A 25734-nucleotide genomic window follows, 5' to 3' on the forward strand; every position below is an offset into this window, starting at 1 on the left:
ATTGTGACCAACTCACCGTTTTGGCCCCCAGGGGCCATTTTTTTCTTCTGGAACTACCTTTGGGGGCCAAAATGGAAATTTTCTAAAAACATAAACGCCACCTCATCTCTCTATTTCTCATCCACTTCACATCCTCTCTCCTCCATCTCATCTCTTCTTGTCCACTTCATCTCTGGCGAAAAGTCGCTGACCGGCAAAATTCTGAATGACGACCCCACCTTAAAAAAATTCTTCATCTTCCTTCTTCTTTCTCTCTATACACCCTCCGGCGAAGGGATTCCCTTCGCCGGAGTATTTAAAGAGAGAAATACGAGAGGAAGGAAGAAAAAGAGAGAGAACTGAAGAAGAAGAAGAAGAGAGAGAAAGGAAGAAGATGAAGAGATGAGGTGGAATGAAGAGATGAGATGGAGGAGAAAGGAGGTGAGGTGGATGAAGAATGATGGATCATGAGGTGGCGTTTAAGTATTTAGAAAAATTTTGGGATTAATTTTAATTTGTCTCCCAAAGGTAGTTCCGGAAAAAATTTGACCCTTGCGGACCAAATCCAACTGCAGTGCACTTATGGGAGCCATAACGGTGAGTTGGTCACAAATTGAGGGTCAAAATGAAATTAACCCTTTTATTAAAGTTGGTTTTGTTGGCATAATTCTTGAAGATCAGGTTCATTCATTTTACTTGCATTATTAGTTCAGATGAGGTATCAAGATGCATCTTTACATCAAATTAGAACCACATATGAGGAAGGGAATAAGATGATGAAGATAGAAAATTTTACTTTTATTTAAAGTTCCAAATTTTGTACTTTCTCTCTGGATATCCTTCTCTCTCTCTCTCTCTCTCTTTAAATTTTGTTTTAATTTTCTTTTGAAATTTTTTGTTTAATATTTTTTATGAACAAATAAGATATAAATATTATATATATATATATATATATATATATTAGAATATTATTTGGAAAAATGTCATTTTGATGAGTTCTATTAATGGAGGTCCCTTAGAGACTAAGGGAAGAAGATAATGAAGATAGAAAATGAAAAGAGATAATAATTATTTATTAAGGACTAAATCAAAATAAGAGGACAAAAAGATAAAAAGTTTAATCTTGAAAAGTTAAAACTTTTTGTCGACACGTGGAAAACTAGAAAACGCGCTATCTCGACATTTTTCATATTTTAATTTTGAAGGGGCCACGCCGGAATGCAGTCATACTTTAGGGGGCCAATGGGGAAATGACGCATGAAGATAGTATTAGCAGATTTCCCCTAATTAACTTCAACTAACTCTTTCTTGATTCTGTGCTTTAAGATCTACAATATTTTCTCTGATCCTGCCTTTTTCATCCGTTTGATCAAGACTGATGTTGACCCATATTTGTAGTTGTTGACTATCATTAACTGCCAAACCCTAACTGAAATTCAGTTATTCTGTTTCAAGTAACAGAATTTTTCTTCTTGTCAGATTCTTGACTTCCAAATCTTGGGGGTATTAGATTAGTATTAATAGGTGATTAAAGGCTTCTCCTTTCTCTCATCCAAAGTTACAAAAGAGAGCTTCTCACTAATCTCACCAACCACCCACCAAAACCTTCTTCTTCTTCCAATCAGACTTTCTCTCTCTTAATCTTCACTTGTTCCCCTGTTTTAACTACTAATTGGAGATTAACATCTTGTTTCTCTCTCTCTCTCTCTCTCTCTCTCTCTCTCTCTCTCTCTACAAACTGAAAATGTCTACTTATAACCAAACCATTCTCATGGTAATAAGTCCCACTTTTGATGAGGAATTGACTTCCATTTCCACCACACTTGTCGAAGAAAAATTCTCAAATGGTATTTTAATCCTCATTCAATTTCACTTGTCTCTCTCTCTCTCTCTCTCTATGTTTCTAATGTGGTTATCATTTTTACAGTGAGTAGATTTACTGTTACGCGGAATACTGCAAATGGTGCTATTGAACATCTTCATCGTTTGGCCTCGAAACATTTAAGAGTCATAGTGATAACAGAATTCGATTTTCTTGATATGTCTTGTTATGAATTTCTTGAAAGGGTTAAGGTAATAACTCATCATTATACATAATGTCTCTTTAATTGATCTATTAGTTTCTCTCTCTGTCTCTAAAATTGCAATGAATTATCAAACTGCAGCGAATCGACAGTCCTCCTGGATATATACATGTTGCTGTTGTTGATCATGATTTTCAAGAAACAAAGAAAATTAGGTATATAATTATTAAGATTACCCACTACTTGTTCATTCTTAATTAAGATTCTTGATTGTTGATTATGGTTGTTAATTAGATGTAATCAAGGAGGAGCACAGTATTACAGGAAGCCTATGAATTCATTTCAAATGGAATTGTTTAAAACTGAAATACTTCGTAAAGAAGCTCAAATGCAAGAAGCTCTTCGTATTCAAGAACCACAAAGACAAGAAGACGCTCTTCGTATTCAAGAACCACAAAGACAAGAAGGTCCTCGTAGTGAAGTAGCTCAGAGGCAACTTGAGCCACCAAGGAAAAGATGCAGATTTTGATTCTATCTTGATTTTCTCATAACACAAGGTTTCCCGATAAACAGAATATCGATCGACTTAAACTACTATTTTTTCTTATTGTTGTTTGGTACTGGAGGCACATTGTAGCTTGGTAAATTTTTTTGTTTTTTTTTTGTCATCTAGACACCAATTTAGAGAGAGGATTATAACACTATGCCTTCTTCTCTTCTTTTCTTTTTTTCGTTCTTTTGGGATCGTCTAGACATCAATGTAGAAAGAAAGAGAGAGAGAGAGAGAGAGAGAGAGAGAGAGAGAGAGAGAGAGAGAGAGAGAGAGAGAGAGAGAGAGAGAGAGAGAGAGAGAGGTGGTCTTAAGAGTGAGTTACTTGTAATCTTGTATGCATTTACAGCAATTGACAATGATAACACTATGCCTTTACAAGTCCAATTTAAAAAAATAACACTATGCCTTTTTCTTGGAGAACTTATCATATTTTAGTATTAAAATTTGATTTTGAGCATGTAATTTTACTTGTTCTTTCTCTCTCACCGTCTACCTTTTATCTCTATAACAATGCTGAAAAGTTCCAACATTCACCCCGCACCTTAATTTTGTCGAACAACGAACAAAAGTAGAAGGAACCCATTCCCTGATGATGATCAGATAGAAAAAGGTAACTGTTGGCACTCAAGTAACTCAAGTATCAACAAACATATCCCCATTAGAGGACAATAGTTTTAAGATGAAGAAAAGTCTCGACGTATACAAATGTAGGCCCCTCTTCACAAGATCAAGCTATTGAAACTCAGAGCTCAAAATGTTGAAGTTGAAAAAAAAGGAAGAAAATCAGCAAGGTATTGACGAGGAGAAAAATGGACCAAACGCTACCCATGCCACAAGCATGGAAGAAAAAGTAAATCATCTATATTTACTCCGAAGAGCAGAAAAAGATTATTGAATAGTTGGTGTCAAGGGTAGGTAATTTATTATTGTCTAACTATGGTTTCGTACATTGGTAATGTCGGTTACTCGGTTGGCTAATTTTAACACAGCATGGAGTCGAAACTTAGCAAGTACGAGACTAACTTCAAATTGGAGACGAAACTTAGCAAGTACGAGAACATGTATATAGAGTCCAAGAAGAAGGTGCTTTTTATAATGCTTAATCTATTCCATGCTGTTTGGTTTTTCTATTTTCATGCGTGTATTTACTCTCCTGGGTTTTCTTGATGTGAAATTTACTTCGATTCTCCTGCTAGTTGCCATCTGAAAGCCTCTCCACTATGTAGATAGCACTGAGAAAAAAATTAGTATCATAACAGAAGCATAACCATCATGTTTAGACAAGAAAACAGAAATCACATGTCAAGTTAATCAAATCCAATGATCCATGCCTAGTATTTCCTGTGTATGAATTTAAAGGAAATAATCTTCCCCTTCAGTTCTCCTTTTTCAGTTTTCTTACAACAAAACACCTATCTATTGTAACTATGACTTTTCAAGGGAAATGTTTCTTGAAAAATAAAACATCCAATTCTATCTCCCACCACTAGAATGAGCATGACAAATTCGAAATTTTTACACTAAAATTGAAACTTGAAATCAACCAGACATGGTTCACGATCTTCAGATTTCAGAATTGTTGTTAGCAGCATGTATTCCATTAGTTCTTGTTTCCTTTCCCTTTCTATGAAGACTGAAGTCCACGGTATGCTCATGCTGGAAGCTGAAGCTTGGCGTTGTTTTTCCAGCTGTGACAAGTTAAATGAAGATCATTTTTCACCTTCAACGTTGACAAATAATATATGTATGTTATTATATGACTTCTTCGAAAATAGAAACGAGGAGTTCACCTTAAAAAGTAATAGTAGAAGAAATCGCCATAAAGAGCTGTCTGAACGAGACCCGAGACACAAGCTACAGTTCCAAGTAGACAAGAATTAGAAACAATATCTTAAAGCATGAATTCAGATAGTCAGATGGAGTATTCTATTCGAGAGCTTACATATCCAGCGACCAAAATGCTTCTCTGTGAAGTAGCGGTATATCCAATTTAGGATGTAAAATCCACGGTAAGCCCTGCATAACAAGCAATATAATCAATCCCGAATCGCGGGTCTAGAGGTTTAGTGCCTGGTTCATTCAGAATCATAAAAACTTGTTTCTGAGAACTATTATCTTCGATATATAATCGAACATCAAAAACTAAAAGGAAATAACATCTCTGTGTTGTCTCGAAAGACTGAGTTGTTTTTCGTGTTTAGCTCCAGATATATATGAGAAAAATGTAACCAAGCATGTGCAGATGATGTTTGTTCATATTTATGAATAATGATGTTTTGATTTGAAAAATGATGATGAATTCAGATAACAAATCCTACATAGCCTTATCAACCGTACTCTAATGCAGTTCCATCCAGCCATAGACTTGGGTACTCGCCTAATTTTTACTTCCTAGCCTCGTGGCCCTTAACCAAGACACTATGGTCTTAAATAAAGCCACATTTTGATAGCTTCAGGGCAAAGGGATGTCGAAAAAGGATTTGGGGCTTCGTCTTTGACAACTAATTGTGATCTTGTACTTCCATATTTGCAGGACTAGACGAAAAGACAATTTTAAGTATGACCTAGAGAAGATAATTATGAGAGACATTGCACATTCAGAGGCTATGTAATTCTATGCTTTAAGACTGTCGATATATAGAATTCATCAAGTTTCACCAAAGTTGCTTAGGTAAAGCATTACTATGAGCTTCAAATGAATATTCAAAAAATATGTCGTAATGATTTTGAATCTCAAACTCTGTACCAGAGCCATACATACATGCCGCCCTATATGGGTTCTATAAGACAAGACTAGAAGAAAATTAATATGATTACAGTCTACTGGAAACATCTGGACCCAAAAAGGGATACATGTTGAATTGTCCGGTTTTCTCTATGATCCAAGAAAGACGAATTAGGAAGCGTTGAATCCTCTACGCAAAATAGGACTGCATTAATATATATCAATGCACATTCAGTAAATGAAAATCGACGATGTATAGTCTATCTAATTCTATTATATTGTTGGGCCCGATAATCTGGATTTCGTTACAAGTTTCTCCATGAACATTTTACATTAGATATGTTGTGTCATGATATGAACTCCAACAAAATCCACGTAGATCATGTATATTTAGATATGTGTATATTTTTAGAAAGAACTCATGCATGGTTACACTTCCTAAGTTTAGTCGTGCAGTATATGGCCTGACGTCTGCTTATATGACAAGTTTCAACATGTTGGATGGGATAGGAAGGACACAGGTGTCAGCTATTTCCAAATGCGATGCATACTTACTAAATCAAATTACATGACTAAATTTGCATTCATAAAACAATAGAACCATTTCATAAGAGACGGCACCAAGGGACTACAAAATTCAAGAGATAGTATTTAGTATGCAAATGGAAACCAACTTCAGACCAACACAGATTCAAGGGCAGACAGAAGTAATACCCAAGAAAGAAAACGTATTGCCCAGTTAGGTTATCCACATTTCCACTTGTCTGTAGCAACACTAGTTGGGGAAGAATAGCAACTGCTTCCAGATATATAGAAAATGCCCAGAAGATCTACAACATAATAACATAAGGGAAGGGGAAATTATGAGGAAATACTTAAAATGGATATTAAGAACAAAATTGCATTTTGAATTCTTCAATAGTAACATTTACAGAAGGCTACTCTAATTCTTAAATATCTAGTAGCGCATGCAACTTGCACACATAAAAGAGGACCAACGCCGTCAGCAAACTTAATTTGTCAACTCGTAAGAACTTCTAGATTGCAATTATCAGCTTACCTTCTCTGGGAGAATATAGAAAAAGAAAATAATAACGACTTCTGATCATGCAATAAATAACGCAACTCGAGCATCGCTATCTCAGTACGGTGCTACTTTATTTTTTTTATCTTTTGAGAACATAAGTTTAAGGCTACCATTTTCATAAAAAGATGCCCTATTCTTATGTGCACACTTCAAAAAAGGATATCAAAACTCGTTAAACTACTATAGTACTTCATTCCAAGTCATCCCTGAAAACAATTCCTATCATGGTCCTAGCGTGAATCATCTGATATCCCCGCGATCTAAGTCGAATAGGCAATCAAAGTCTTTAAAAAGAAAATTTGATGTTGGGTCATTCCCAGTGAACCACATTTGATGTTGGGCCAACCCTTCTTTGAACTTGGAAACTACAGATCAACTTGAGAGCATTATTGTTGTTGTATGAAATTTCACACAGGTTCCATTGTCCGAATAGCAAAGATTAGCTATCAAGTTCGAGTAACATGTCGGGGAACTAAATGATTTACAAACTAGGGTTGATAATGTATTGAATACATAGTCATTTGACACATTTATACCCCTTAGGTCAGACAAATTCACACAAACAGTTCTAAACATATTAAATTAAGGACTATACCCTTCAAATCTAGGGTTCAATAACAAACACAAAGAAATTAAGTACCTCTTGAAATGTAAACTTCTCGTGAAGTACAAGTGCAAGTAGAAAACACCCTAAAACCAGAAAATAATGCCGAAAAGTATCAAGTTCACGATCATAAGATCGCTTGACCATAGGATGAATCCTCATGCACCAAACAATCGCCAGAGAACTCGCTATGAATACAATCTTCATTACAGTATTATAAACTGATATAAAATCTGTGAACAGATCCAAGTATCTAGCCACAAACACAATCGCATAAAGCTCTTGTGTTTTCAGTGAAATCCCTAAAGAAATTCAACCAAAAACTTTGATTAATTTAATTGACAATGCGAAATGAGCTAATAATTTTCATTAGGAATGAGCAAAAGTTGAAACAAAAACCCTAATAATCACTGGGTCAAAACCCCCAAAACTGAAAGACTAAAATGAAGGGATTACCTGAACATGATTTGGTGGCGTAAATTTTGAGAAGAAGAACCAAAACACTGATTAAATGAGTCATGTCGCCGGCGAATCGGAAGATATTCATGGTTAATTACTTGAATTGAAGTCAAAATTTTAGTTAGGGTTTTTGTGCCCTAGAATTTGAAGTTCGATTGACTAAAATAGAGAGAGAGAGAGAGAGAGAGAGAGAGAATATAAACGTTTCTAGAGAGTAGAGAGAATAATGGCGTGTTATAGTATAGATGCTTCTTCTTGTGGGGTGAAAGACGTGGATGATCTGACGTGGCAGTTAACAACCGCGACTATCTTTCTACCTCCGCCACTTCAAAAGGAGTGGACTTGGATTTTGATGTACATCTGTGTCTGCCTGCCTCTAAAGGCACTCCTTCGTTTTGTTCTTAGCCCATCATTTTTTGAGAAATTGACTACGATCTATGTTAGTCGTTCCAAGGCATTGATACATCATTAAGATGGGATAAGCACGATAACCGTTTTAAGTTAAACCAATAATAAAGGGGCCTAAATCCCGACTACAAAGAGCCTAAAGTCGGACAACATCTACTTTATTTAGTGACTAAATTACATGGGAATATGGGATAAATCATGGTAATAAACTGCTTCCACCGAGACTCGACCCAAGGACCTCATGGGCTTAAGAGGGATGTCCTACCACTACACCAAAGGGTGGTGGAATATCCATCATTCTTTTGGTATTTCCGGTGGGCCTCATATTGAGCAGTTTGAGGTCGAGGTTGTCCAAGGGCATTTGGATGGATCTAATCTGAGTTGTCTTATCTCAGTATTTGTCTGAGGTTCGCACTTTCACTAACTTAGGGGCCCACTGTGTTGAATTGAAACTACTATTTCGTAGTTATGAGATTTAGGGTTTTCTTCTGGAGTTATCTCGTATCTTTGATAACTAGGAGTTCCTCCATTTTAGGATCATCGATAGATATTTTTCTGAGTTGCTAGATCTTCGATGAGATGTTTCCTCCTTTTGAAATTCTTGAAGCCCAATTCAGGTAAACACTCGAGATAATTGTCGACTGAGATCTTTGATCAGATTCGGGATTAAGTCAGTAAGCTTGAACCACGCTTCTACCTTCCCATGTTTCGGGCTTAAGGTATCGATCTTGCTGACGTAGACTTCCCCAGCCTTCTTGCAAATTCCAGGGTTGTCCTGGTCGTATTTGAGTCAGGGCAGGGCTTAAGACGCCTATAAAAATCGTGTCGACCCCCTAGTTATGGGATTGAGTGATAGACCTCCTTCGAGTTCAGCTCCATGTTGACTTGACGCGGACTGACTCGCTGGCCCTCTGGTCTTCTCTTGACTCATTGACCTCGGTTAACTGATGACCATTTTTTGGATCATCAGGGGCAACATGACAAATTAATAATCCTCTGAAATTAGAAGATAATGTCTTTTTTCAATGTCCTATATACGACCAATCGAATATGTAAATTATAATGGTTAAATACATAATATATGTAATTTTTTTTGCGTTCCCAACTTTATTGACTCACAGAGGTCCTGTTGTAGTTGACCAGTTTGGGATATAAATTTACTGTTGGAATCGGAGCCGATTTTGGATCGGTTCACGTCGTCAAACTCAGAAACGAAGCACACCATTGCGTTCGTCTCGTCGAGCTCTTAAGTTTAGACTCAAGAATCACTCAAATCCGATTCCGGATGAATGAGATATTCAAGTTTAAAGTTTGATCGATTTTTGGTTGATTTAGGGACTAAAATCGCAATAAGGAAAAGTTGGTTTGGGGGCTATTTACGCAAAGAGGACACGTCCAGATCAGATGGCCCAAATCCCAGCCGACACGTCTGTTGCTAAAGAAGTGACCCGTCACTTTACTTTCCAACAGATGCGTCCCTAAAACCCAACAGAAGTGTCCCTTATGAATGCATCTATTCGAAACCTATTTATTGGACCCAAATCAACTCCAAATTTCAATCCGTTTTTTCCAGAGTGTCAAGCATTGTTAGAAGATCATATTAGAGTATCTAAGAGAAAGATTTTGTAGAGTTTTCAAGGAGTTTCATAAGCAAGAAGTTTGATCCATTTGCATAAGTCAGAGGTTAGTATACTTTCAAGTTCGACTGCTTTCTGATTCGAAGTATCATTGAATCGAAAGGTTAATCGTTGTATCCTGGGAGACAAACGCCGGTAACTGTTTGGTACTATACAGGGCGTCAATTGTCTTAAGGAAAGAGGAATACCTCGCCTCGATTAAAAAAAAAAAAATTATTCTTCTTCTTATCCTCCGATTTTTCTTTTTCTTTTTAGTCTATCTGATTTCTTAATCAAAGACACACTCATTTTCCAAATCAGAAGTGTGTTGATTTTTTAAAGTAATAAATCAGTAAACACAGAAGGATACAATTCCTCTTTCCGATCTTAAATCGATAGTGAGATTCGACTACGAATCATCTATTCTGGATAACAGACATTATAGGTTAGAAATACGAAAGATATTGAGTTGTTCTATTCCTTAGTTTTTCTCCATTAATTTGGAAAGAAAGTGTTTTTGATTGATTTACAAATAAAATCAAAGTAGTAACCAGTTTCACCAGTGATTCGGTTATAGACTCGCTGAGTCAACTCGTTGAATCGGTACACCGAAACCAACATTTACTGTCGGTCAAAATATGAGACACAAAAAGGTTGAGTGAGTAAAGATGAGGTTGAATAGGAAGGAATGGAAAATGCTAAGAGCTTCACCAATGCAAAAATTAACAAAAAAACTCAAATTATCCTATGTGTCAAGGCTCAATTGAGTTTCTCTTTCCTAAATGTCAATGTTGAGATTCTCAATCCAAAAGACATCTCCAATGCAACACTCTAAAAATTTAAAAATAACTTAGGTATTATTTTCTAGATGGTTAGATTTGCTTTTAATATTGAGTGGTCAATTGGGATCCTAAAAAAAAGAAATCTCAAATATTGAGTTTCTTCTTGATACATCTCAACATTAAATGATGCTACATCATTTTGAGATTCAAATTGAGTGTTGCATTCAAAAAAATCCTAAGTGACACTCTAAATTTTTCAATTTGAGTGTTGCATTTGAGATGGTCTCAGTGTACAAAAGAGTTTTGACCAAATTGTCGAGTGAACGAGTCATTAAGTCGGAAATTTTGTCAAAGATTTTTGGGTTACAGAACTCCCCCTATGAATATTAACCCAAGAATCAAACCCCGAAATATTATTCACCCTTGTTCGCCTACTTTATCTGTCTCTATCTTTATCTCTACAAACTTTTTTACTCACGATCTTCATCTCGTATTTTCACTCCCTTAAAAGACCTAAAACCTTTTTTCTTGTTTATTAATGGTTAATACTATTTCTCTCTCTTCTGCTTGATCGGGATTAAGTTTACAAAGTGAAACGCTATGGGTTGTGCTGGATCATCTCCTGCCAAAGAAGGTAACAGTTGATTATACATATTCTACTCAGTTTTTATCTTCCAGAGAGAGAGAGAGAGAGAGAGAGAGAGAGAGAGAGATTGATCTTATGTTTTTTAGGTTTTCTCTTTATCTGTTTCATTTCTTGAATTCAGTTTAACTGTTTGTTCTGATGAGGAAGTATATGATTCTTGTTGAAATATGATAATTGAACTCTTGTTTTCTTTTTCTTTTGGGGGATTTTGTATAGATGATTCGTTTTTAGTATGAACTTATAAAATTTCTGTAATTTGGAAAAGTTTATTGTATTGACTCAAAGAAAGACTTGGATTCATTAGTGTTAGTTTTCAGTATTATTTGGAACCTTTATTGGGTGTCTTCTCAATTTGGCACTACAGCTAGGGCTTTGGTTATTTGCCTGATTGGGGAAAGAATCTTGGATTATATAATTCAGTGAAGCAAATTCAAGTACCACGATTGGAACACAAAATTAAGAGTAATCCTTTATATGTTTATCTGGTGGTGGACAGTAACTCTTGTCTAAGTGTAAATCTTAAAACCCTAGCTAAGAGAAATTGAGTATAGATTACTTTGATTCAGTTGAGGTTGAAAATTCTGAGAGGAATTAACATGACTTCCTTAGCCTCTTGATTGGCCCAAATAAAAACTCTAGCTCGAAATTGGCCTCAAGCTAAATAAGTATTCCAAATCAATAAATCTGGCTGATTAGCTGTACTCATACATGATGCAAGTAATCTTGCATCACTAAACTATTCTGACATATATACTGAAGATCAGCTAAAAGGTGTAGATGTTAGCTCATGAGCACTTATTCCTTTACCTACCTGGTATTTAGCATCGACAAACTTTAACTCTTAAGATTCTGCCTATGAATTTCTTCCCAACTAGGAATACTGATGTAGGACAAGAAGGGGAAAAGGAATTGAAGAAAATAACTTGATTATATGATAAATAACCACTAGTATCACAATAGTATAAGCTAGGAATCACTCCTAGAGTCCTCAGGCATCACGCCCAGGGATATGTTTGCATCGCACAAATATAAATAGCTTGAAAGCTGCTGATGTTCTTCTGTCTCCACCCTTAAACAGCAGGAACGCAACCTATATATAGCCATCACGAGCCCTTCACATCCTATACTACATTTACTTCTACAACTTGGAAATTCACATCTGTTAAGACTCTAAAAGACATCAAACACATTAAAGACACTTGACCATCCTAATCAATACTTAGAAACTAGTAGAATTTCCACAAAGACCTATGCGGTTCAAGCTCACATTATTTAAGGTCCTAAGAGGGTCATTCATCTAAGACATGCCAAATCAGAATTTGGGTATTGGAGTCCTTCTTCTGACGTCTCATATATGCCTTTAACAGTTGTTGCCATTCATCTCTATCAATTCTCCCGGGCTTGAGAAAACTCAACCGCGACGAGTTAAATGCATAAAACTTCTCAATTCTCATAAAGGTCTAGGTCGAGTCCTTTGAACTCATCATCTGTGATCCGTATATAATCGGTAAGTGGGTGTCCTCTGATAGATACGAATGCAACAAAAACACAAAAGGTGTATTGGAGGCGTTGAAAGAAAGTATCTAAGGCCCAAATTCTGTTTTGGCATGTCCTAGGTGAAGGCCCACTTGGGATCTTGAATAATGTGGGCCTAATCCAAATTGGTTTTACTTTCTTCAATATCTTTTATGTTCTTTATAATGTCTTTTAGTGCATTAGCAGTTTAAAAGTGTAGAAGTAAAAGTAGTATGGGATGTCAAGGGTCGGTTTGACGTCTATATAAGGATTGTATTCTTGCTATTAAGGAGAGAGTGTTTTTCCAGTAACTATTTGTATTTGTGTGATGCAAAACCATAGGTATGATACCTAAGGGCTCTACAAGTGTATCTTAGCTTTCACTAATGTGGTATTTTATGTCAGTATGAGAATACTTTGATCATTGTTTAAAACTAGACAGTATGTTTCCCTCAATGTTTTGTGTTGTTTTTTTGTAAGGGTATGATTTGCTATCAGTTTGCCCAGACTGATAAGCATTTTCTGTACCCTGCAACTTGGATCCTGGCTATTGGGTAGATACTTATGCTAAAGTGTTCACTGCTATTATGAAACACAGGAGTGCGCACACGCGCACACACACACACACGCACACACACATAACTTCTATTGCTTGATATTGCTGAATTCTGAAACCTGAGTATGAGAGACTGATCTGTAAATGCTTGTAAGCAAGATATGCTTATGAAAGAAGCAACTTATATTTCAAATTATTTACTATTTTAACGTTAGTGATTTTAATGTTCATAGAAAGTGTGAAGAAGATCCGCAAGCCAAAACCTTGGAAACATTCTGAGCCGATAACTATGGCACAACTAACTCAGATGCGGGAAGAGTTCTGGGATACTGCTCCACACTATGGTGGCCAGAAAGGTAATTGTTGTTAACAAGATTCACGTAGTTAGGTTATTCATTACTGGTACAATTGTCAAGGAACATAATTCGGAAATATCCTTACATAAGATAAATAGTTGAGTGTTCTTGTGAGTGTGATCAATACGAAATTTGAGGTTATGAAAATGGGAATCTTCGACAGGCACCATCTTTTATTCATAGCATGCTAGCATAGTAGTCAGGTAGCAATTGAAGAAAACCCGTAATGCAAGTTCATATTAGGAGTCTTTTTATTTCTCAACAGGGAGTTTTTCTATGAGGGAAACAAATAATATACCAGTTCAAATGGAATCTTGCAAAAGTTCTACTGCGTAATTAGGAAACGATATATATAGTTGTTTGTAAGCAAATCTTGAGTTCCTAAATAGTCCTGATGTATAAGAGAGACCGGGCCCTGTGGATTTTGTGAAGCAGTTTCTGTCATAATAGCTTATCTGATCAACACGAGCAAAGGAATACTATAAAATGGTAACTGTTGGTTCATATTTCTGTGAAATGTTTTTTAGGGACTTGTAACTGTATTTGTTCGATCGGCTTTGGAGTAAAGCAACTTCTTAGAGCAGCCCTTAAACTGTTGACCCAAAACTTGTTTTAATAAAGCAGTTATGAATTTGGTGAATGTGATTCACCGAACAACTCTAACTGCAAATTTATTGAAGAGCAGTTTATCCATTAAAAAAAGCACTTTAAGGTGTGATACGATCTCGTACTAGACGAAGGAAAAAAAGGAACTCTTGGGTCCCTTTTCTCCTATCAGAGGCTTCCCTAATCACGCTACTCTCAAGGGCATGAAAACCCTTATGCCAAAGAACGGGTCTTGTTGTCGAGATATAATTATTTGTAGTCATCACTACTTCGTTAATCTGCACTTCATTTTAGTAAGTTGTGTAGGAAAATACCTCTTGGTTTACTTGGTTTTACCCTGCAAAGCTTAGAAATAGTACATAAAGTAGTAATATGTAAATTGTTTTCATTCTACCTGTTGAGCTTGAAATAGTAAAAGGTTGGGGAGGATAATTGAAAATGTGGTTTGCCGTTATTAGAGATTTGGGATGCTCTCAGAGTTGCATCAGAAGCTGATTTGAGTCTCGCACAAACGATCGTGGACAGTGCTGGTGTCATTGTTACCAGTGCTGACTTGACAACTTGCTATGACGAAAGGGGTATGATATCTCCAATTTGAAGCTGCTATCTACTGCATACTTCGCTCATACTCTGTTTTATCATTTTTTCTCTCTTAATGGATTTTCAATTGCAGGTGCCAAGTATGAATTACCGAAATATGTCATGAGCGAGCCTTCAAATTTGATTCGAGACACCTGACAAATACTGAGGTAGAATAAAAGATCGGCCCCTTCAGTAAAAGCTCATGTAAATCATGTAAATTGCTCTCATTTCCTCATCTTGTGCTGAAGCTGTTGGTCTTTTGGGTCTGCTTAACTCTACTTTTCTACATTCAATACTTCCATATCTCAGGATTTACCGATTTAGTAAGAGGTTGCTGCATCTCTCTGGCAATGAAAACTCAGATGTTAAAAAGCATGATATTTGATACTGAAACATCAATGTCTTTTTCTCTACATACAATGAAGTTAAATTTTCTGAACTATGGATGGTCATGGCATGTATGGAGGAAACCGTTCTCTTTAATGCAGGGCAAGATGGCACTTTTCGATGAGTGGAGCTCCATTTCCAAGCAAATATATTATTGTCATTAGTATTTCGGGGAGGCGGGGAGATGAATGAGGTGAATAAGGTGAATGAGTGCATCACTATGAAGCCAATTCGGTGGTCTGGTAGAGTCTGATAAGGGCGAAATTACGTGAGAGAAAAACCTCTTGGAGTCCCCCTAGGACAGAAGAGCACACTACTTAGTGTCTAGTAGTAGAGAGTCTGATTGCACCTCTATATACAGCTGTTGTGTCCATGGCTTCAGACGGAATTGGAAATTGAAGAAGGCCGACTCACTCGATTTAGATCAGTGGAACAACCACCTTCCTTTCATGGATCTGAGATCTCTTATTCAATTGCTCGTTCATTGAGAATTGTCAAAATTTTGCCTTGAAGAGGACTCAAAGCTCTACGCACTTTAGCAAGAGATTTTGAGTCGCGTAGACATTTTCCCAATTTTTGAGGCTAGCTGGGTTGAGCTCTGAGGGCTTCCTAGGATACATACGAAAAATATGAAGTCTTTCTTTATTCGAAAAATAAAGAAACTATGCTTAACTGGAAACAGAGTCAAGCTGAAGTTTAAAGTCTAGGCTAAAACCGAAACTTCCAACTAAACTATGCTTTCTTCCCTCATCAATTATTATCATATGCTTATTTTGACAAATTATATGCAAATGTCATACAGTTTATCATTTTCCAAATTAACATTAAAAAGTATTGAAATAGCTTAAAAAAATATTAGTACTATTAACTATCGGAAAGACCCACGCCATGACCTTCATATAAGATATTTATTCACTCTTGCGAGTACACCAATATCATAATCCACTACTCCTCTCTTCCTCTTAACATTGTCTAGCTTTGGGTTATTTGGCCAAATGACTATGATTATGGAAGTTATTGGCAAAATAATCCACCATACTTACAAATAACTTTTTTTTTTTTTATTTTGCTACTATATACACGGTTAAGACTCTCTTAAGTTACTGTCTCTCGCTTCAAAGAAATCTGGTCGGAAGTAGAGAGATCATCAGACTTCAATGGTGGAGGTTATATTTAGTAGCTAGCATAATTAAGAAAAAGCCATTTGTGCAGGATCAAATATTGTTTGTTGTCACTTCTGAACACTTAGTAGCCCAAGTGATGGATAATGTTGACATAAATTCTAAAACTTTGGAAGTCCATGTTTGATTCACGAATGAGGTGGATCCCACGGTTTAGTGAACTTGAATTATTGGGGTATAATAATGAAGTTGGATTATAGACCCATTAGTTTAAGAATTTTAATTAGGCGGGCTAGGCCATTTTGTCCCATTTCTTACTAGAACTCTCTTGTTTATCTTACCAAATTAAGTCAAAACAAAATGGGTAAAATTTCCTACTAATCTTTGTGGTCCATGTTTTGACATGAAGCTATGAGAAAGAAACCACCATCTTCACATCATAATAGCCTAATATTCTCTACTATATGTGGACTACATTAAACTCTTTCATACAAATTTAACACATCTTTTTTCATCTTCCCCAACTCTTTTCCTATCTAGTTTTCTTCTCAGAGTTTTGGGTCTCAAAATTAGACATGTTGTACTGTTGTTCTTCAAACATATTACCAACCTCATCTTCTTCTTCTTCTTCTTCCACTGTTTTCAACTACCAGGTATTTTTTGAGAATTTCCTACTTGTGTTCTTCTTCTTTTTTGCTAGCTTCCCCATTTTTTTTTTGTTATCATTGATTTCCTGCCATTGTTATCTTAAAAAAAACCCAAAAACCTAAATTACCTAGAGGACTACACAAGTTGGTTCCTTTTCTTCATTTGGGAGTCATTTCTTTATTTTTATTTGAATAGTAGATTAAAATTCATAACAATATTCTCACTCTTTTAAATACAATCTTTTGATTGTTTCAGTATTGGGACATTGTGGGCAGAATCATTTCTTGAATCTTGTATATCTTTGATAGTTAACTTTGGTTAGTGCTGGATGGAATGAGCAGTATTGGGTGGAATCATTTTCCTAGGAAATTTGTTTATTTTCCTAGATGATGTTTTATTTTGTAGCTGTACTAAATTTGACAACTTAAACAATTTATAATATGTTTGTTTTGTGGGGTTGAGGGAGAAAGTTGTATTCTTATAAAATAATTGCCCTCTTGAATAGATTTCATTTGATTATTCTAGTGCTGGGTGGAATGATCCTGTGGTTTGTGTAGTTGGATGTTTTGACATATTGAACTTTGATCATAAAATATAAACAATGAGTTAAGAATTTCAAGTTTTCTTAATGTTGGAATTTTTCAAGAAAACTTAATTCTATTCGATATCTAGGATAAGGAAATCGGGGCCGTTTTCTTCGCCCATATACTATCGATCTTGTTAGTGTTATGCTTGTACATTCATACGGTGAATTTTCGTCGAGTTTTGTCCCCGATGAACAAACTACAGATTTTGCATGTCGAGAATTTGATTGAGTGCAAAGTTTCTTTTGGTGACCGGGAAAATTAAGAAACAATATAATTAACATAGTCGTAGGTCTACTTAAAAGCGTAATAATAGTATTTGATTTTTATACAATGATTGGTCGGTCTTAGGTCTCTCTCAATTCCCATTCCAAATGCTACCCTAACAATAACCAGCTTTGACATTAAATTTAAGTTAATTTTTGATAACTGGATCAACTGTGTTGCAGGAATTTTCATCATCACCTGTTGTTAGGGGATATGCTAAGAACCACTGGCTGACACATTCGAAACAGTTTCTTCAAGTTAGCGAGAGACTTGGGCCTTTCCATTCGTCGGCCGGAGTCGCCGGACCAACTTCATTCTCTTCGAGAACAAATAGAGGAACCATAGTTGCAGAAACTGGCAGGCAGGGTTGGGACTTCGGTAGATTTTTGAAGACAGTGTATTTTTTCAATGGACCTCCCTCTCCTGCTAAGGTTGGTCAATAGGTGTCTTCTTGTTTTGCAGGCTTCATTTTTTTGTACATTCTTTTGCCTAACGAGTTACCTTGAATTGTGAAGTTCTTTGAGTTTGTGACTGGGAAGCTGTCAAACTCAGAATCCAACGAACCAGCAAAGGAGATGGGTACTTCTGATATAATTCTAGTTGCTGGAGCAACTGGTGGTGTTGGGCGTCGGGTAGTTGATGTCTTACGCAAGAAAGGCCTCCCCGTCAGAGCGCTGGTAATATATGCTTCTATCCATCTCTATTACTTTTTGGTTTTGTGGAGCACATGAGAATTTTCTGCCTGGAGTTTTAAGGGCGACTTATACTTGAAATTGCTCTAGAGACGTCGAGTGATGCCTTTTTCTAGAATTTCATCTCGTTATGGTGAAAGGTTAGCATATTGGTAACGGAATCCATCTTGTGAATGTTCTGTTTTTTGTACTGACAACTTGCCATCAATTACCGCTAATCCTCTTTTGAGTTGCATTTTGAATTCGAACAGTATCTCACACTTAAAGATAAATTATGTTCCGTTTGCTTTATTAAGACACTTCTAGTGCTAAATTGAGTTAAAAACGTGGAGTTGCGTGAATGTTAAAAAATACTGGATTTATGATTTATTGTTATTTCTCTGTTCTCCTCTTCACAAATTTTTTGTCTTAATCGGAAACTTCCGCAGGTCAGGAATGAAGAGAAAGCAAGAAAGATGCTAGGTCCTGATATCGACTTGGTAAGATACTTAACAGTCACTCAGTACGGATTAGGTTCAATAGAAAGTTACCACCTCTGATTCTATCTTTACTTTTAGATAGTTGGAGATATTACCAAAGAGAGTACTCTAGTTCCTGAGTACTTCAAGGGTGTGAAGAAAGTCATTAATGCAGTTTCTGTCATTGTTGGCCCCAAGGAAGGCGACACTCCCGACAGAGCAAAATACAGCCAGGTATACATCTTCAACTTCCAATCAGATTATTGAACTTATTAGTATTCTCCAATTTGAGAACCATCCTTTACTGCATCAAGTTGAGTTCAGCTACTCTAATTACAGTTTCAAAGCAGATTTTGAAAATTTGATGGATTTTCTAAGTGGTGTGTGTGGACACTTGTTTGTCAACCTGACATGCTTATATCTTTTGTCTCACAGGGAATCAAGTTCTTTGAGCCGGAGGTGGTGAAATGATCAGGAGTCAGATTCATTCTTAAATTGAAAATTTGATTTCTTTTGCATATGCATATGGTTGACTTCGATACTTAATTTTGTGCAGATAAAGGGCGATTCACCTGAAAAGGTGGAGTTTATTGGGATGCAAAATTTAATTAATGCCGTAAAGAATGGTACTGGAAATCGAAATGGAAAATTGGTATTTGGGTTCCAAGGTATGTGGTGTGACTCGACGAAAATCTCTTAACCTTCAAACTTAAATCCTTATACTAGCTAAATTTTCCACTACGCAGATAATGTATCCAGAGAGCTGCCTTGGGGTGTGTTAGATGATGTTGTCATGGGAGGAGTTAGTGAAAGTACATTTCTAGTTGATCCAACTGGCAATGAAAATGGTGGCCCGACGGGAATTTTCAAAGGTTTTTATACCTGATATTTCCTTTATTTACGTCTTTTAATTTCTGTATCAAAATAGTTGGACTGCCAGATCACTTCCAAATTCCAAGTAGCTAGAAAATTCGGCAGTTGGCCGAGCTGGAGTAGGCTCAAGCTCATCCCTTTATTTTTCTTTTTTAGTTGTTCCCCTATGGTTAAGGTCTCTAGGTATACATTGTAGAATATACATTTGACTGCCCGCCTCTCGGTCATGCAGGTATTGTTTCCACTAAAAACAATGGAGGCTTCACTAGCATCAGGACAAGGGTAATCTTGTTCTTCTTTACCGCAATCAGTTTATTATCTGTCTTACGATTTACCCTACTTACAGATTTGACAACTATTCTTCTGAGAGGGGATCATTGTCGTCCACCCTCATTCCTATTTGATTTTGCAACTTGATATTAGTAAATCGGCCCTTAACTTATCTCATCTACTGTATTTTGATTTCAACTATGAAGTATGACTATTAACTTATCTCATGACGATTTTTTTTTTCACACAAAATGACTTTGATGATTGGATAAGTCAATTAGGCTCAAAACTATTTCCTGATGTGTTTTGCAGAATTTTTCTGTCCCCGAGGATCTTTCTGCTTATGATGGTCTAGAATTGCGAATTAAAGGTGATGGTCGTCGGTATAAACTTATTGTTCGAATTAGCGCCGATTGGGATACAGTGGGATATACGACAGGCTTTGATACTGTAAAAGATCAATGGCAGACGGTAAGCGTTTACCCCTCGTTCTTGTGCAACAATGTTATTGAGCCTAATGGATTCGGGGGAAACTCAATTCATAATCTAACGGATAGCCTGGGTTGGTGCACAACTCGAAGATGCACAGTCCCAGTAGAAATCCGTTGGATAATCCCTGAGTTTCACCCGGGATTCTTTAGATACTATTACTACTTTAGCTTATTGTATTTACTCTCTTGTTATTTCAGATACGACTACCGTTTTCTTCCCTAAGGCCTATATTCCGAGCAAAGACTGTATTTGATGCTCCGCCCTTTGATCCAAGTAAAATAGTTTCATTCCAGGCATGCTTCCACCTTCAACTTCCCCCTACCATTTTCACTTTGCAATATTTTTTTAATTCCTTCTATTTATAAAGTTATCAAATTTTTATACAGCTTATGTTTAGCAAGTTCGAATATGACGGAAAACTGAATCCCACATTTGAAGAAGGCCCATTTCAGCTTCCCATGTCAACCATAAAAGCATACATAAAAGACCCAATCACTCCCAGGTTCCATTTCCTTAACAAACTTGATCTTTCTATAAGTTCCTGAAATCCTTCGGTTTTATGTCCACTGATATGGTGGATTATTGTAGGTTTGTACATGTCGGTTCTGCTGGAGTTACCCGACCTGACAGGCCCGGACTTGATTTAAGTAGGCAGCCTCCTGCTGTTCGCTTGAATAAAGAGCTGGACTTTATTCTCACATTCAAGTTGAAGGTGCTATAGTACATCAATTTTTGGTCTTTCTTTGTTTTATACGTCCGCGTAAGTTTTCATTTCCGATATGAAGTATTTTCCTTTCATGGATGGATTGACCCCGTGCTAATTAGTGGAAGAATATAAGCTATTAAGGCCGAGCTAACCTACTAATGGGAGAGCTTCCACGATATGTTTGGATCATAGCAAGCTACCCAAATATGATTGCTTATTCTGTTTTACAACAGGGAGAGGATTTGATCAGAGAAAGTGGAATTCCATACACAATAGTAAGGCCTTGTGCTTTAACTGAGGAACCTGCGGGAGCTGATCTAATTTTTGACCAGGGAGACAACATTACGGTACTAATCCTCATGATCTCAAATCTAATTCTCTTTTACCGTACTCTCGAAGTCCATGGACATTTGTTAATCATGCTGGTATCTGTATCAGACACGGGGATCGAGCAGTGTACATATTCACTGAGTATCCATTGAAAACTTTTAACCATGGGTTAATATCTGAAGTAACACTGTCACTCCATTAATTTGACGATTACAGGGAAAGATTTCAAGGGAAGAGGTTGCTCGCATCTGTGTTGCTGCTCTGGAAAGCCCATATGCATGCGACAAGACATTCGAGGTTATTCTCATTTTTATGTTTATTGATTAAGTGCTTTCTTTTTCTTCCTTCAATCAAAGTTTTTGTGTAATATGTAATATTATGGTAAACGATAGCAAAATACGACGCTCATGGATGCTTAATATCATGTAAGAGTTTGTGGTTTTGTTGTCTGAATTTTGATTCGCATGAGTACGGCTTTTCTGAATCCAAGTCGTCTTATATCCTGACTTCTTTTGGTAAGGGAACAATAATCATGCAAGAATAATTTAGACGTGAGGCTTGTTATTTCTTTCTTATTTTTTGTCTGACTCAAATAGATCCATAATCAGACGAGTCAGACGCAAGATTCGGTTAAAGAACAAAAGTTTTGAATTCTGACTCGAGTTAGATTTCAAATCATAAAACTATATAAATCTGACAAAACTGAAAAGAATATCCAAATAATGAATTTCTCGTTCTGGTGTGCAGGTTAAAAGTGTCATTCCGTTCAGTGAACCGTATACGGTTGATCCTGAAAACCCTCCACCAGAGAAAGACTACGATGTATACTTCAAAACGTTAAAGGAAGGAATCACAGGGAAAGAGGCGGCCGATAAACAAAGTCCAGTGGCGGTTTGATGTTAATGGTGAGTGGGTCTTGCTCTTTCGGCATCCATTACAAGCACACAAGAAAATAGAGTTGTTTCCTTGTACTACCATATTGCATATAGTTTTGTGCAGAAATAGTAGTTCATAGTATATTATTTCTATCCTTATAAGGAGATATGCAGAACTTTTATGCTGTTATGTCTGGTAAATGAATATGAATGCTGTTGGATGATGAACCGACTCTCCCAAACTCTTCCCTGCAGATTAACAACTTCAATTGACATTCTCAAATTCTACCGTCGAAATTACACTCAATTTGATTTGAGTTAATTCTTTTTTTTTTGTTGAAAGATTTGAGTTAATTCTTAATCTTAAAAAAAAATTACCTCACAAATAATTTAAGCAATCTTGATAAATTAGATTCCAAAGTTAATAGAGAAGAAAAAGAGAGTTGCATCGAAGAGAGAGAGAAATATCATCGTATTAGTGGAGAGAAATATGTGTGGCAATTAAGAGAGAAAGAGATTTCCTTGTTTTAGGGATATCCAACCGACTTTGGTATTATTAACTTTTTTTAATCATTGTTCCTAAATACTCTTCTGTTTTAGTTGATTTACATGAATTTTTTTTTTTTATATTAACCGTTAGATGTAATCTTTATCAAACTCCAAATAAAAATAGTCAGACTTCTTTTGCATGTAATTCGGCCTGTTTCATTGTAATTTACTCATGATGTTAAATAAGTTATAGATGTTTATAAATAAGAAGAGAGAAAAAAATTGTGATGGTCGCCGGAATTTTTGACGGTCGGCGACCATCGCCAGAGTAGATGATGAGGTTGGCAGGTGAGTGATGACATTGGACAGGTGAGAGAATGTTTTTAATATTTTTAAAACAAATTCTACTTTGGTCCCCTAATTGTTTCTAAACAAGTTAAATTTTTTTAGAATCAACCATATTTGTAAGGGGGGTCAAATTTGAATTTCCAAAATCTCTTTTATAACAAGGGCAATAATGGAAACAAAATAGTTAACCACTAAAGTTAACTAACGGTGTTAACAAAAGGGGGTCATATTTAAATTTATGGAAAACATGGGGCCATAAAGGAAGATGGTCACAAAGTAGGGGGCCAAATAGGAATTAACTCTTCTTAAAATTAGAAAGTCGGTTAGTAGTTTTTCCTCTATATAAAGAATTGGAGAAAGAAACTCAGACCTTAAAAAAAGAAAACAACTTTTTTTTCTTTCTCGCTTGAGGATTAAAGAGCAAGATCCTTCCTTATGCATAAAAGCCATAATAAGGTAACGTTTAAATCTCTTTCTTCTCTCTCTTTTTCTTTTTCAATTATTCATATGTTTATTGCTTGACCATTATCTTTTTCATATCAATTTTAATTTCTTGCATGAATTCATACTAGTAGAAAGTGATGGATTTGTGGGGTTTTATTGTTTTCTTTTGTTATATGATATTTATGAATTTTATTTAATTTTAAAGATTAAGGAGAAAAAATGAAATTGTATGACAAAGTTTGGTGAAAGTAATTTGAAGAAACTTATTCTAAGATGATGATATTTTTAGTACACAATAAATATCTTTTTTGTATAAAATAATTTTTATGGTACTATAATATCATCATCTTCTTTATTTGTTCTTTTCGAACTTACTCATATCAAACTTGCCCATATTCTTTCATTTTTCTTCCTTATTCCATAAAAATTAAATAAAGTTTTCCATACAAATATCTCACAAAACATTAGAAAAGTATTTGGGTTATTTTAATCTCATTCCCACTAACTAAAATTTTATTTTATACTAGTAGAGTTATTAGTGTTTTCTTTTGTTATGTGATGTTTATGAATTTTATTCAATTTTAACGATTAAGGAGAAGAAAATAGATAGTATGACAATGTTTGATGAAAATAATTTGAAGAGCTTTATTGTAAGATGATGATATTTAGTTAACAATAAATATCTTTCTTGTAGAAAATATTTTTATGGTGCTATAATATCATCATCTTCTTTATTTGTACTTTTCGAACTTACTCATATCAAACTTGTCCGTGCTATTTATTTTCTCTTCCTTATTCCATAAAATTAAATAAAGTTTTCTATACAAATATCTCATACAACATTTGAAGAGAGTATTTGGGTTATTTTAATTTCATTCCACTAACTAAATTTTTATTTTATCATTATACCACTTTTAAACGTAGTTAACTTTAAAAGTGAAGCTTAAAGATAAAATGTGATTTAAAGTGGGACATGAGTTAAAACAATTCATAACAGTCTTGATCTTCGTCGATAATAAGTATTACTGTTTAGGAGAAATTTGGTCAAATTTCGCTGGAAGCAATTCTTGTGATTCAAGATAAACAAATATTTTTATTTTAATTGCTTTTGTTTTATGAAATTTTGGAGGAATTTATTTGTTCTTTTAACAGGAAATCAATAATTAGGTTTCTTGTTCTTCAATGAATGTCTTTTTTTTTCAATCAATCTTTTAAGTAATAGATTTGTCTCCAACTATTCATTCCTCTTGTCCCTCGTGTGTTTTTATATAATTCATCACCGAATTTTTTAATCAATAGTTTCATTCGTACATAATGTTGCACTTATTTCGTGGATAATGTTTTATTATACCAAATTAGTGTTTGGGTGTTCTATACGATATCTGTGTGTTATACAAAATCAGTATTTTTGGTGTTTTGTATGTAGAATAAGTATTTTGGAATGTCTTGCATGCAATTTTTCTAGCGATTCGTTGTGCTTATGGTGTAATGAACCAAATTAGTACTTTGTGATTGTAGGTATTATACATGGAATTAGTATTTTGTGATTGTAGTGAATTTCAATAGGTTTATTATATGATTGAGTGCTTATAATGGTATTTCAAAATGGTTGAATTCTATTTCTATGATTGGGTGCTAATTATGGTGCTTGTAAATTGTAATTGTGTTGTCTCTTTCGTGGTTTAGTATGCTCTCGTACATTTAAAATGCGTGAATAATCTTTTTATATAATTGGGAGCGTATTTTAAAATTCGACTGGTTTAATAGTTGAGAAGTAGTATTTTTGGTGTTTATTGTATGCTAGATTGGAGTTTGTAACAGTATCTACCGAGTTGGTATTTTGTGATTTTACTGAGCAGTGTGTCTAAAATTAGTATTTTCGTACATTTAAAATGCTTGACTCCTTTTTAAGCTCGTGACGTCTTGGGCTTTAACTAGTCTAAAGATAAAATGGTAAGTTAAACAAAGTCATATATCTATTTCTATTATAATTTAAAACAGATAGAAGTTAGAATTCCCTTTTCAACAAAAAAAAAAAAGTAGTTAGAAGTTCTCACAAGTGGTATTTGATGAATTAACAATAAAAAATCAAAACAAACATTTTTTAATCTGAGTTGGATTAACTCGGAACCAAGATAGATTTCAGGTCCTCTAGAAAATAATACAAAATAAATTATACCTCCCTTAGTTTCTTTAGTCTGACAATTTAAGCGAGTGAATAACAAGGCAATTCTCCCTCGGCAGAGATTACG

General features: G+C 35.4%; 4 protein-coding genes across 5 annotated transcripts; 3 read left to right on the plus strand and 1 right to left on the minus strand.

Annotated features, from left to right (window-relative positions):
- Positions 1-1453: 1453 nt before the first annotated feature.
- LOC147542100 (uncharacterized) lies at positions 1454-2976 on the plus strand. 2 transcript variants are annotated; one of them, XM_086637009.1, is made up of 5 exons: positions 1454-1826; positions 1907-2052; positions 2145-2218; positions 2298-2763; positions 2810-2976. In XM_086637009.1, the coding sequence occupies exons 1-4, from the start codon at positions 1724-1726 to the stop codon at positions 2530-2532; spliced, it is 558 nt and encodes a 185-aa protein (XP_086493135.1). In that variant the 5' UTR covers positions 1454-1723; the 3' UTR covers positions 2533-2763; positions 2810-2976. The 2 variants fall into 2 exon arrangements, with proteins under 2 accessions (XP_086493135.1, XP_086493133.1); XM_086637007.1 differs by having other exon boundaries at positions 2834-2976.
- An 855-nt stretch (positions 2977-3831) lies between these two features.
- On the minus strand, positions 3832-7755 carry LOC147542101 (ER lumen protein-retaining receptor A). The gene is made up of 6 exons (XM_086637010.1): positions 7429-7755; positions 7009-7274; positions 5996-6111; positions 4499-4572; positions 4347-4410; positions 3832-4244 (listed from the first exon to the last, which is right to left on the minus strand). The coding sequence occupies exons 1-6, from the start codon at positions 7517-7519 to the stop codon at positions 4208-4210; spliced, it is 648 nt and encodes a 215-aa protein (XP_086493136.1). The 5' UTR covers positions 7520-7755; the 3' UTR covers positions 3832-4207.
- A 2726-nt stretch (positions 7756-10481) lies between these two features.
- LOC147542102 (uncharacterized) lies at positions 10482-14937 on the plus strand. The gene is made up of 4 exons (XM_086632569.1): positions 10482-10871; positions 13188-13310; positions 14375-14494; positions 14590-14937. Exons 1-4 carry the CDS (start codon positions 10838-10840, stop codon positions 14652-14654), a joined length of 342 nt encoding a protein of 113 aa, XP_086488695.1. The 5' UTR covers positions 10482-10837; the 3' UTR covers positions 14655-14937.
- Positions 14938-16303: 1366 nt separating this feature from the next.
- On the plus strand, positions 16304-22429 carry LOC147542103 (NAD(P)-binding Rossmann-fold superfamily protein). The gene is made up of 16 exons (XM_086632570.1): positions 16304-16659; positions 17688-17936; positions 18021-18182; positions 18626-18676; positions 18755-18889; positions 19091-19114; positions 19212-19323; positions 19402-19527; positions 19761-19810; positions 20111-20269; positions 20488-20583; positions 20677-20792; positions 20879-21002; positions 21230-21343; positions 21543-21623; positions 22074-22429. Exons 1-16 carry the CDS (start codon positions 16582-16584, stop codon positions 22221-22223), a joined length of 1827 nt encoding a protein of 608 aa, XP_086488696.1. The 5' UTR covers positions 16304-16581; the 3' UTR covers positions 22224-22429.
- The last annotated feature ends 3305 nt before the right edge of the window (positions 22430-25734 follow it).

Source organism: Eschscholzia californica, unplaced genomic scaffold (genome assembly GCF_041429995.1).
Source record: "Eschscholzia californica isolate CP2 unplaced genomic scaffold, dmEscCali1.0.p SCAF_4, whole genome shotgun sequence".
NCBI classification, from domain to species: domain Eukaryota; kingdom Viridiplantae; phylum Streptophyta; class Magnoliopsida; order Ranunculales; family Papaveraceae; genus Eschscholzia; species Eschscholzia californica.

Coding starts and splice junctions, on each gene's coding strand:
- LOC147542100 (XM_086637009.1), top strand. CDS start 1,724: ATGTCTACTTATAACCAAACCATTCTCATGGTAATAAGTCCCACTTTT. Junction 1,827..1,906: donor CGAAGAAAAATTCTCAAATG/GTATTTTAATCC, acceptor TCATTTTTACAG/TGAGTAGATTTACTGTTACG. Junction 2,053..2,144: donor AATTTCTTGAAAGGGTTAAG/GTAATAACTCAT, acceptor ATCAAACTGCAG/CGAATCGACAGTCCTCCTGG.
- LOC147542101 (XM_086637010.1), bottom strand. CDS start 7,519: ATGAATATCTTCCGATTCGCCGGCGACATGACTCATTTAATCAGTGTT. Junction 4,573..5,995: donor CAATACGTTTTCTTTCTTGG/GTATTACTTCTG, acceptor CTTGTTATGCAG/GGCTTACCGTGGATTTTACA. Junction 4,245..4,346: donor TTCTACTATTACTTTTTAAG/GTGAACTCCTCG, acceptor AACTTGTCACAG/CTGGAAAAACAACGCCAAGC.
- LOC147542102 (XM_086632569.1), top strand. CDS start 10,838: ATGGGTTGTGCTGGATCATCTCCTGCCAAAGAAG. Junction 13,311..14,374: donor ACACTATGGTGGCCAGAAAG/GTAATTGTTGTT, acceptor TGCCGTTATTAG/AGATTTGGGATGCTCTCAGA. Junction 14,495..14,589: donor AACTTGCTATGACGAAAGGG/GTATGATATCTC, acceptor TTTCAATTGCAG/GTGCCAAGTATGAATTACCG.
- LOC147542103 (XM_086632570.1), top strand. CDS start 16,582: ATGTTGTACTGTTGTTCTTCAAACATATTACCAACCTCATCTTCTTCT. Junction 18,890..19,090: donor ACAGAGCAAAATACAGCCAG/GTATACATCTTC, acceptor TTTGTCTCACAG/GGAATCAAGTTCTTTGAGCC. Junction 20,793..20,878: donor AAAGACCCAATCACTCCCAG/GTTCCATTTCCT, acceptor GGATTATTGTAG/GTTTGTACATGTCGGTTCTG.